The sequence below is a fragment of the Saccostrea cucullata genome, unplaced genomic scaffold (assembly GCF_032062105.1).
Source record: "Saccostrea cucullata isolate Sc308-1 unplaced genomic scaffold, CSIRO_AGI_Scuc_v1 ctg13927, whole genome shotgun sequence".
Lineage (NCBI taxonomy): Eukaryota > Metazoa > Mollusca > Bivalvia > Ostreida > Ostreidae > Saccostrea > Saccostrea cuccullata.
Genome location: NW_026920213.1, coordinates 5,934 through 16,942, shown reverse-complemented (window position 1 = coordinate 16,942; position 11,009 = coordinate 5,934). Strand labels below are relative to the sequence as shown.

Genomic DNA, 11,009 nt, shown 5'->3' with positions numbered 1-11,009 from the left:
AAGAAACTGACCACAATTGAACTTTGTACAACCTCATGACATTCAAATATTTTGTCGCCCACTTTGACACCTTCAAGTAAATACTGTGTTGGTGCATTCCCATCTAACGTGATTTCGTAGAGATTCCCAGATTTGGGTACACAAGCATACAAAGTTCCAATTCCACAATTGTCATGTACAAATTTGATAATATCTGTAGGTTTAATCTCAGAATTATCCTTGACATTTACAATTAAGGAATGTTCTCTACTGTACTTTCTGGATACAGAAATATTGTTTGATCCGCCAAGATGGCCGCCACTGGACGTGGCTGCCATCCTTCACTTGTTTTACACGAAATGTTCAGCAATTAATGAAATTGCAAAATATATACACACAAAATACGAACATATATACAGTCCACCTTCTGTCAAAAGACAAATGGTAGGGGTTCACCACTTACAGATAACACTATAGGTAATTTGCCGCAAGCGAAATTTCCTCGTGCTCACTCTGCAAAAACTAAACCGGAAGTCCTTGAAGCGAGAGACATACCACTAGACCACGGCGCCGCTTTAAACTACCGTAAATTATATGCAAAGATGAAGTCATATATATGTATACATTCACGTTTGTGTCAAAATTTTACACAATGCATAGTGTCTAATTTGACCTTCATTAAACAGTTCTATTAGATGTAATAAGAATATAAAGTCCACCGAGAACCTGTTTTATACGTAATAACTCGCCTTATGCCCCTGTGCTAAAAATAGCGACATGTAATACAATAAATACTAATAAAACAAGCGGGGCGGGACTCTTTGAGAGGTGTGAGAGAGGTCCTGACTTCAAACGAGACTGTTGATATTCTTCTTTCATCAACTTGCTTGTCAATAATTTACCTCGTTTAAGAAATTGTTCATACGTAGAGCATGCTCTTGCGTATCGAATCAACTGAGATATAAATACTCCGTATGCAGGTGATGAAGGTATATTGCTGCATAAGTAAGGGAAGTTGACGATAGAAAAGTTAAAGTCATCACGTTTATCATATAGCTTGGTTGTTAGATTACCATTAGTGTCTTTTTCAAGTAAAATATCCAAGTATGAAGCAGAAGTGTCGGACTCTGTGGAATCTTTTATCTCAAGCTCACCAGGATATATCGTGTCGACGTAGGAATGGAAATTATCATTATTAATTGACAATACGTCGTCGATATATCTAAATGTCGAGTTGAAGGCCACAGCAAGTGTTTTCTTCTTTTCACGCAAAAGATTTTGCATAAATTCTGCTTCATATGAGTCCATTATTTATACACTGAATTGACCACGGATTTTTTCCGTTATTTTCTGATTATGATAACGAGCACACGGCGGGTGTGACCGGTCGGCAGGGGATGCTCACTCCTCCATGGCACCTGATCCCACCTCTGATGTTTCGGAGGTCCGTGTTTGCTCTGCTCTTATTTTGTATATTTGTTTAATGGACGTTGAGATTGAATACTGTTCGTTATTTCCATATCCTTCTTTTAACCACCGAACATGTATCTCTGCTGGTGGACAATTTGTCCCCGAGGATACTTGTCGTTCGGTACTTATTCATGCATGAGTACACATAATAACGAAATGATACTGGCAGGAGCGTCGCCCAGTATAATAAGGCGTCACTCCTTTGAGTCTATAAGGGACACAGACTCAAGGAGTTCATTTGGTGCTCCTCGGATTATCCTCAGGGATATTAAACATATGTCATATGTACAGTCTTCAGATTCCCAGTTTTGGTATAAAACCAGTACATCATATACCAAATTGAAAGAGTGTAAAGTTTCTATTACAAATATATTGGATGATTCCTTTTCCGATCCAATGTCTTCGGTTTCAAAATGTTCTGTGCGAAACTGTAAAACCTGTGACATTTTGATAACTGACACTTCTTTCACCAGTAATCTTACTGGACAGAGCTTCTATACCAAAACTTGGGAAAATCTGAACTGCAAATCTTCTAATGTTGTCTATGGAATAGAATGTAATCTGTCTGGACTTATTTATGTCGGTGAAACCAAGGGATCGCTTAACAAAAGAATATCAGGTCATCGATTTCAAATAAATCATGGTGGTCAGCAGCTTTTATATAAACATTTTAATTCACCTGATCATTCTATTTTATCAATGAAAGTTAGAATTCTGGAAAAGATTTATCACCACACAAATAGTCCGTCGTTGAGTACACCTTTCCGTAGACAACGTGAAGAATTTTGGATTAGGAAACTAGGGACAGCCTTTCCCTATGGATGTAATGACAATGTCGATAGTGTTGGAAATCTTACAAGCCCGCAGTGTAATAATGTAAATGTGATGGGACTTTTTAACAATACTCAGAGACGTAATAGTCATGGACATCGTTCGTACAATAAACCTGCAATACACGACGTCTCTTTTGATTCATTACTACCTTATGTAAATCAACAGTTAGGTCTACATCATATTCGAACCAAACTTTACTCTGTCCCTTTGAAACTTTTAAATAGTCTTCTTGAAAAGACCAAGGAACATCCAAATTTAGATTCCTCGACACCTGAATATAGGCTCGGTTCTGTGATTATGGATATTGCACATCATAGGCTTTTTAAACCCGCACGTTTCACGGAAGAAAATGCAGCTAAAACAATCCGTCTTTTCCTTAAACTTCAATATGCAAATAAAGGAATTGACGCGGTTAATATAAGTAATATTCTTAATCACAAAAGGGTCCAGTCTTGTATTCCACCATATTTCAAGTTAAAGACTACGCCTTGTATTTCCTACAAATATACATCGACCATTGCTTCCAAACTTTTCAATTACAAAAACACTTTACATGGCCTGGATATCGACTATCTGAAAAATAACCCCCCTTCGTGTTCATGTTCTTCTTCGCCCTATAACTATAGTCCTGCTGGACACGTTATTACAGGTGACGTAAAAATAGTTCGTAATGAGGACCTTAGATCACTTATTTTAAAAGGTCCTAAATATAGGGAACTCCGATCCTTCAACTGGCGTCGGAATTTCATAAATATTATGGATTCTGTTGAAAATTACGCCAGACGATGGGCTAGATATGAAAAAGAAGACATTGACAACTTGTCAGAATGGATTAAATGTATCAGATCCATGTTAAAGTCACGTATTAAAAGATTGAGGGGCAAAATGAAAACCATCTAACCTTCTGTGTTCAATAAACCAGAAGTGAAAAAAGAATTAGATAGATTACACGATCAGTACGTACTGGTTCCTGCCGACAAAGCAGGTAACAACATTGTCTTCGTTTGTAAGGCTCATTATATAAATTGCATTCTAGAAGAACTTGGATTTAATTCTACAAGTGGTAATCCTACTTATACATATACTTCTCTTTCTAAGGAAGAAATTCTTCAAAATCACCTGTCAGTTTTGAATACTTTTAATATTCCACAGAGCCAAAATGAATTTGAACTACCTTATATATATTGGATTCCGAAACTTCATAAGAATCCTTACAAACAAAGATACATTGCAGGTTCCAGTAAATGTTCAACCAAGCCTCTTTCGTTACTTCTCACTAAAATATTGACAGTAGTGAAGGAAAAACTTCAAGAGTACTGTACAACTATATATTCAAGAAGTGGTGTAAATCAGATGTGGATACTTAAAAATTCTAAAGAACTTTTGGACAATTTGAAATCACAAGACTTTACAAAAATCAACAGCATAAAAACTTACGACTTTTCAACTTTATACACAACAATTCCCCACGACAAATTAAAATCCAGGCTTTTTAATATCATTGACAGCTGCTTCTTCAACAAAAATGGAACTCGTAAGTTTACTTACCTCGTCATTGGTCATTTGAAAAATTATTTTGTTAAAACAGATTCTGATTGCACACATAAGTACTCTGAAGTTGACATCAAGAAGATGCTTGAGTTTCTGATTGACAATATCTATGTGGTTTTTGGAGACCAGGTATTCCAACAATCTATTGGAATTCCCATGGGTACAAATTGCGCTCCGTTATTAGCAGACTTATTTTTATATTCATATGAAGCAGAATTTATGCAAAATCTTTTGCGTGAAAAGAAGAAAACACTTGCTGTGGCCTTCAACTCGACATTTAGATATATCGACGACGTATTGTCAATTAATAATGATAATTTCCATTCCTACGTCGACACGATATATCCTGGTGAGCTTGAGATAAAAGATACCACAGAGTCCGACACTTCTGCTTCATACTTGGATATTTTACTTGAAAAAGACACTAATGGTAATCTAACAACCAAGCTATATGATAAACGTGATGACTTTAACTTTTCTATCGTCAACTTCCCTTACTTATGCAGCAATATACCTTCATCACCTGCATACGGAGTATTTATATCTCAGTTGATTCGATACGCAAGAGCATGCTCTACGTATGAACAATTTCTTAAACGAGGTAAATTATTGACAAGCAAGTTGATGAAACAAGAATATCAACAGTCTCGTTTAAAGTCATCATTTCGTAAATTCTATGGTCGATACAATGACCTTGTCAGCAAATACAATTTATCATTGAATGAAATGCTGACTGACGTTTTTCATACCAATTGTAAGTCCACTATTTATACACTGAATTGACCACGGATTTTTTCCGTTATTTCCTGATTATGACAACGAGCACACGGCGGGTGTGACCGGTCGGCAGGGGATGCTCACTCCTCCATGGCACCTGATCCCACCTCTGATGTTTCGGAGGTCCGTGTTTGCTCTGCTCTTATTTTGTATATTTGTTTAATGGACGTTGAGATTGAATACTGTTCGTTATTTCCATATCCTTCCCTTGGTATAAAATTACATTGCAAAAGCTCAAAATCTTCTTAAAATATCGCCCGGAAAAGATAGTGTTTCATACAGACAGAATGTATAAATTTACGACCTTGAACTTTGACCTCAAAATCAATAGGGGTCTTCCTTAGGGCACAGGGAGTTGTTATGTAAAATTTCATTGCAAAAGCTCAAAGGGTTCTCGAGATATCGTGTGGAAACGAAAGTGTTATAACAGACAGAATTTGCGAATTTATGACCTTGACCTTTGACCTTTTGATCTCAAAATCAATAGGGGTCTTCTTTAGCCCATAGGGAGTTGCTATGCAAAATTTCATTGCGAAAGCTCAAAGGGTTCTTAAGATATCGTGTGGAAACGAAAGCGTTACAGACAGACAGAAAGACGGACGGACGGACGGACAGACCCAAATTAATATCCCCCACTTTTCAAGCGGGGGACAAAAAATTATGAAACTAGGATCTCAATACCCATGTTTCGGAATAAAAAAGATTCAAATCTTGATGTTCAATACGCGACCCATCTAAGCATTTTGTTGAAATTGGCTCAGCGATTTTAGAAATATGACACGAGCGGCCTTAGAATGAAAAAAAGACTGAGCACAATATACATGTATATATTCGTGTTTACATTGATTGTGATTTGAATGATGAGGACAATAGAAGAATTTAAATAAAACCCTGGATATTACAAGAACTTGCTATGAAGTTGTCACGATTTAGAAGACTTTGAGTTGCATGTAAGTATTAAAAAGATAATTAAGATGGGTTTTGTGCAATTAAATAATCTAGTTTCTTAGCTCTACCAAACACCTGCGTACGCAAATCATCAAGTAGAAAGCAATTAAAATCCCAAATAATTTATTGAAAAAAAGACAGAAGGAAGCAAACAATACTTAACAATATTTTAGTATTAAAATAGCTTAAAGTACTAAAGGGAGTCAACAAATATTGAGTACTACATATTTCAGACAAATTGTTAAATTTTACTTCCTGCACCGGAATGACGTCACAATTATAGCATGATGTATATAGGGAATACGGAGGGAAGGACTGGAAAAATTCAGCACAGCAGAGTGACTGTCTTTCATGGTAAAGAGTCAAATGGTGATACACAATGTCCAAGAGCTCTTCTGATTTGTTGAACACAAAAAGTAAAAGGAGGAATGTCAAAGTTGTTATTTAAATGGAATAAGATACAGTGTAAAACTAGGTAATTAAAAGACAGTGCTATGCACTAAAACAGCAATATATAATTGTGTCAAATAAAGATATCTTTTCTTTTGATGTGAGGGTGTGTGTGTGTAGGGTGAATGTGAGTAAAGCAGACAAACGGAGACATTGAGCCAAGTGTTCGTTAAAACAACTCTATTTACTCTAATTCATAAACGGAATTAAGTAAATCATCGCAATAATTTAAAAATGAAAGGGGATAGAAATAATGAGTAAATATGATATAATTTAAGGACCCTTTCTACACAAGTGCAATTTTTTTTACATTGACAAAAATATATTGTATAAAGGTGGTTAATATTGAGCTTATTTATTTAATTTTCACTGCATGGTGCGTGGTATTTACCCCAGGAAAAATGTTCAAAGACAACACAATATCAGTGAAAAGAAATCACTGTTAATTACTTCAATAGAGAAAATACCTTTAAATAACAAGTTCAGTTAATTTATCTTGACCTTTTAAAATGTTAAGAATATTTGAATTCATTAGAAATTGAGTAATGTATTGTAAATTTCTGTTTTTTAGAATAAGGATCTTAAGGGCAGATCACTCCAACTGCAGAAAAATACCTTAGAATCAGAAATCTTTAGTGTGCAGTGTAGAGAGGGTTCTTAAGGATATCCGATCCTCAGCTAGGAAGGATAACTCAAAAAATTTATATTTTATTTGATTTGCATTAAAATGAAGCTTGAAAATTATTTTTTTTTTCAAGCAACAATTTCATTTTATTCATCTTTATATGATTCAAGGTTTTTGGAAGTCTTAGAAAAGGTCTAATAAAAGTTGACATTTGTACCCTATTAAAGGAAAAAAATAAAAACGGTTTTAGAGAAACGCTAATTAGCATGATATGAAATAGGAAGTGATTTGTGATGTCTTGCAATGATTACAAAAGCCTTTTACACTATGTATTATAGAATACATGAAGGAAATAGAAGACAGAGAGAATACCAAATAAGTATATAAAAATCATGACAATTTCTCTGAATGCCTGCATACCTATTGTCTTTTAACCTAAAATATCAAATTGCAATTAGAAAATGCATTGCTGATATTCCTATTCGCCTTTTCTACAAAAAATATTGGAGATTTGACAATTTCCCCTATTTAATATGATTAAATTTAATCTTTAATTTTAAAGAAATATTGTGGATAAATTTACATTACTTTGTGGATTCAGGGATATTTTTATGAGTATTTTTTATTACTTAATTATTAATTATATAAACCTGAGGATCGGACTACCTTAAGTCAGTTTTTTCTCACTATTTTTTACTACTTGTATGTTTATGTATGTCTAAATCTTGTATTATATTTATTTTCTAGGAAACTAGTATACGTCAAGCTCTTTGGAATTAGTATTTACAAATTAACAAGATCTTAAAAACATATTATATGCCTGATTTTTTAACTACATGCAGACGCAATGGATTTTAAGACTTCTGTACTTTATTCCTAATTTCTATAACTGTGTCAATACCATATTAAGCAATCATAGGAATCATATTTATTGATCTCAGTAACAGATGTGTCAGAAAATTCTTAATAAATCTAGGCTCGGCCTAAAGCGATATTTTCACCATTCAAGCAGGTTTCACTGGACAGGTTTTCAATTATTGTTTTCGCTCATTAAAAAAATTGCAAGGTCAGTTACGTGTCGCCCAGCTTATTCCTTTTATAATAATAAATGTACATCTTTTTACCCAATGATACGTTCAATAATAGGACATTAACATGACAACCCACACGCAAGTAAGCTAATGTTTCTCAAAATTGATCATGGAAGTATATATATATAAAGAAATTTTGACTGAAATATGGTTGTCTCATTTTACAAAGTGACCTAGTATTGGCAATCATGCAAATGTAAGTTTTAACAAATTGTTTTTTCTTTACTTTTATTAGATTTCACATATCTTCATATGTTCTCTGAAAATATAAGCTGTAGGAAGTTGGGTTCTTGCTTATCTCAATCTTATAAAATAAGAAATAGACATGTCTTTTTTATAATTACAAGGCTTTAAAAATTAAATATAAAGTGTAGAATAAATGTTAAAACAACAAGAATGAAAGAATACATATATAAAAGGAATTTATTGCTATTCTCACTCTTTCTTTTTAAACACCTAAAGATTTAAAATGTAACTTCGGATGCACAGTTAGTATAGTTTGTAATCCCCTTAAAACGTGTTTTTCATTTATTTTCTTTTATTAGTCCCCTACCGGTGAAACCGGAGGAGACTATAGGTTTCCTCTGCGTCCGTCCGTCCGTCCGTCCGTCTGTCTGTCTGTCTGTCCGTCTGTCTGTCTGTCCCCGTCAGTCTGTCCCACTTGGTTTTCCGCACTTTTTTTCTAAACGCTTGCAGATATTGAGCTGAATTTTGGTACGTAAGTGTATCTTAATGAGTTACAGATCAAGTTTGAATTTCGTTTTGCTTCATTAATTTTTGACAGAATTGTGGCATTTTGATAATTTTTCATTCTCACTTGGTTTTCCGCACTTTTTTTCTAAACGCTTGCAGATATTAAGCTGAATTTTGGTAGGTGAGTGTATCTTAATGAGTTACAGATCAAGTTTGAATTTCGTTTCGCTTCATTGATTTCTGACAGAAATGGCATTTTGAATATTTTTCATAATCGCTTAATTAAGATCGGGTTCGAACTGCGCTAACTTCCGATTGTCGACAAAAATATGAAGCGAGGAAAAGACGATGGATAAATGAGTTGAATTGTCGTCTTAATGTTTATTATTTTATTAGATTTAAGGCATTTACAACTTGAAAATCTTTCAGTTTAACCTTGGACATGACTTTTGCACATTAAAAAATGGCATCCTGAAGAAAAAGGGGAACCCGGTAGGGGACATGTATTGCTTATGCAATACTCTCAGAATGCTTGTTAAAAATAACCTACAGGCCGGTTTTAGAATGCATTTCTAACTCAATTCTGATAAGACGCGTTTATTTTTATTTGGCAAATCTGTGCATAGTTAAAAAAATTTAAAAAAGAATCTTTCACGTTTCCTGTTTTTTTTTTAATGGAAATATATGCTTCTCTGAGTTGAGTGCGATTAACTCTCAATTATTTAATTCTATTTAAAAGTTTAATACTAGTCTCTTATTTCATGATTTTCATCTTTTTGTCAAAATTGTTCGAAAATTTTACTTGTCTGAATTCATAGTTGTAGAGACATTAACCTGGTTAATTGATCCGTTTAGCATGTTAAATCGCGGGTGTGGTCAGTCGGCGGGGGATGCTTGCTCCTCCGTCGCACCTGATCACATCTTTTTTGTGTTTGGGGGTCCGTGCTAGCTCTGCTACCAATTTGTTTTAATGGACTTTTAGCATGAATACTGTTCGTTATCTCAATATTTCATTTTTTATAGCATGTGGGTAGGAAAGTATGGTTTATCTTTTCTTATCTCTTTGAATAAACTTTTCAGCCTCAAGACGACGACACTCCTAGTTATAGGAGCTCTGGCCGTCCTTCATGTAAATGGAGCACCAAATGATAAAAAGGATAGCATCTCAACTCAGTTGTTTGGACGTGCGAAAAAAAGCCTTTATGAAGGTATGATTGGGTACATAATTATGTAATTACTTCTTTTACAGGATTCCAATCCAAAAATATCAATACTTTATATTTCTTCATATTTCACTCTCATTTTTCAAAGACAGAAACTTATTTCATGTTAGTAAGTTCATATTTTAAAGTTAACTGTTTTTCTCATAAAAAGTCTCTAAACCTATAAACAGAGGACATAAAATATATAACATTGTACAGTCAGAGACTCAAAAATAATCATACTCTGTTTAACAGGAATGGTAGCCTTTCAAGCAAAGTTAACGAAAAATCAAAGGAGCCTTCCAGAAAATGCCATTGTTATATTCGAGACCACAACTCTAAATGCAGGATACGCCTATAGCCCTCTCACAGGAATATTCACGGCACCAGAAGATGGTATATACTTCTTCTCTTGGAATATTCTGGCCCATGCTGGGGGTGTTTTTCACACAGAGATCGTTTACAATGGTAAGCCTGTCGCTCACAACCATGCTGATGGTAGGAGTGGAAGTTCCCACTATGCATCCGGGTCCTCGACTGCGGTGATTGGGATGAAGAGGAAGGATCAAGTTTGGATTAAGGCCATGGGAGGTGAAGGGGAATCTGCTGCTGGTGACTGGTCTTCCTTCTCCGGCTTCAAATTGTAAACAGTCACTGTAAAATGGAAGCTAATTTGGGAAATAAATCTCAATATCATGTCCATTGCCTTTACTTTTATGTTACTTACAAACAGATAAAAGTAATATAAAACAGCTCATTATAAAAACCAAATACTTCCTGAGCATTGTGTAAATAAGGAAAACATAAGGTCTGGCATATCTGTTTCGTCTTTAGATGTTTAACTAAAAAGGCTGAGAGAACTAACAGCTAGTAAGTAAACTTTATGAAAAACGGGATGGTTTCAACTTTTCTCTTCGACATTTTTTCTCAGGCGGTTTCTTGCCCTGTTCATAGATTGTATTTCTTACTGGAATTATCAGACCTACAGCTTTTTGTTATCTTAATTTTTTTTCCTCTAAGAACAAGACGTGTTTGTGAAACACTGATGCCACCGTATGGCAGCTTTTGGTTAAAGTTAAAAGTTTCTCCAATGCAAATCAAATTCAAAGGACAAGGTCAAGAGATCAAAATGTTGTTACCTCTAAAAAGGACTTGTATCAACTAATGTACATATGAAATATGTAAGCCCAAGCACAAAATATTAAGGTTAGACCAATGTCAATTTTTTTTAAATTGTTAGTCAAATTCAAAGGTCAATGTCTAAGGGTCACATTTAAGGGACCGAGGGAAAGCCATGTCATAAGAAATACACGTATGCAATATTTAAGTCCTAGCACTACCTATCCAAAACTTATCGCCAATGTTAAAGTTTTTCAAAATAGAAAAAAC

The 11,009-nt window shown here is 34.5% G+C and overlaps 1 protein-coding gene across 1 annotated transcript; it reads left to right on the top strand.

Moving 5' to 3' along the window:
- Positions 1–9,488: 9,488 nt before the first annotated feature.
- LOC134245078 (complement C1q tumor necrosis factor-related protein 3-like) lies at positions 9,489–10,267 on the top strand. Its single transcript, XM_062727341.1, has 2 exons — positions 9,489–9,626; positions 9,876–10,267. The coding sequence occupies exon 2, from the start codon at positions 9,878–9,880 to the stop codon at positions 10,265–10,267; it is 390 nt and encodes a 129-aa protein (XP_062583325.1). The 5' UTR covers positions 9,489–9,626; positions 9,876–9,877.
- The last annotated feature ends 742 nt before the right edge of the window (positions 10,268–11,009 follow it).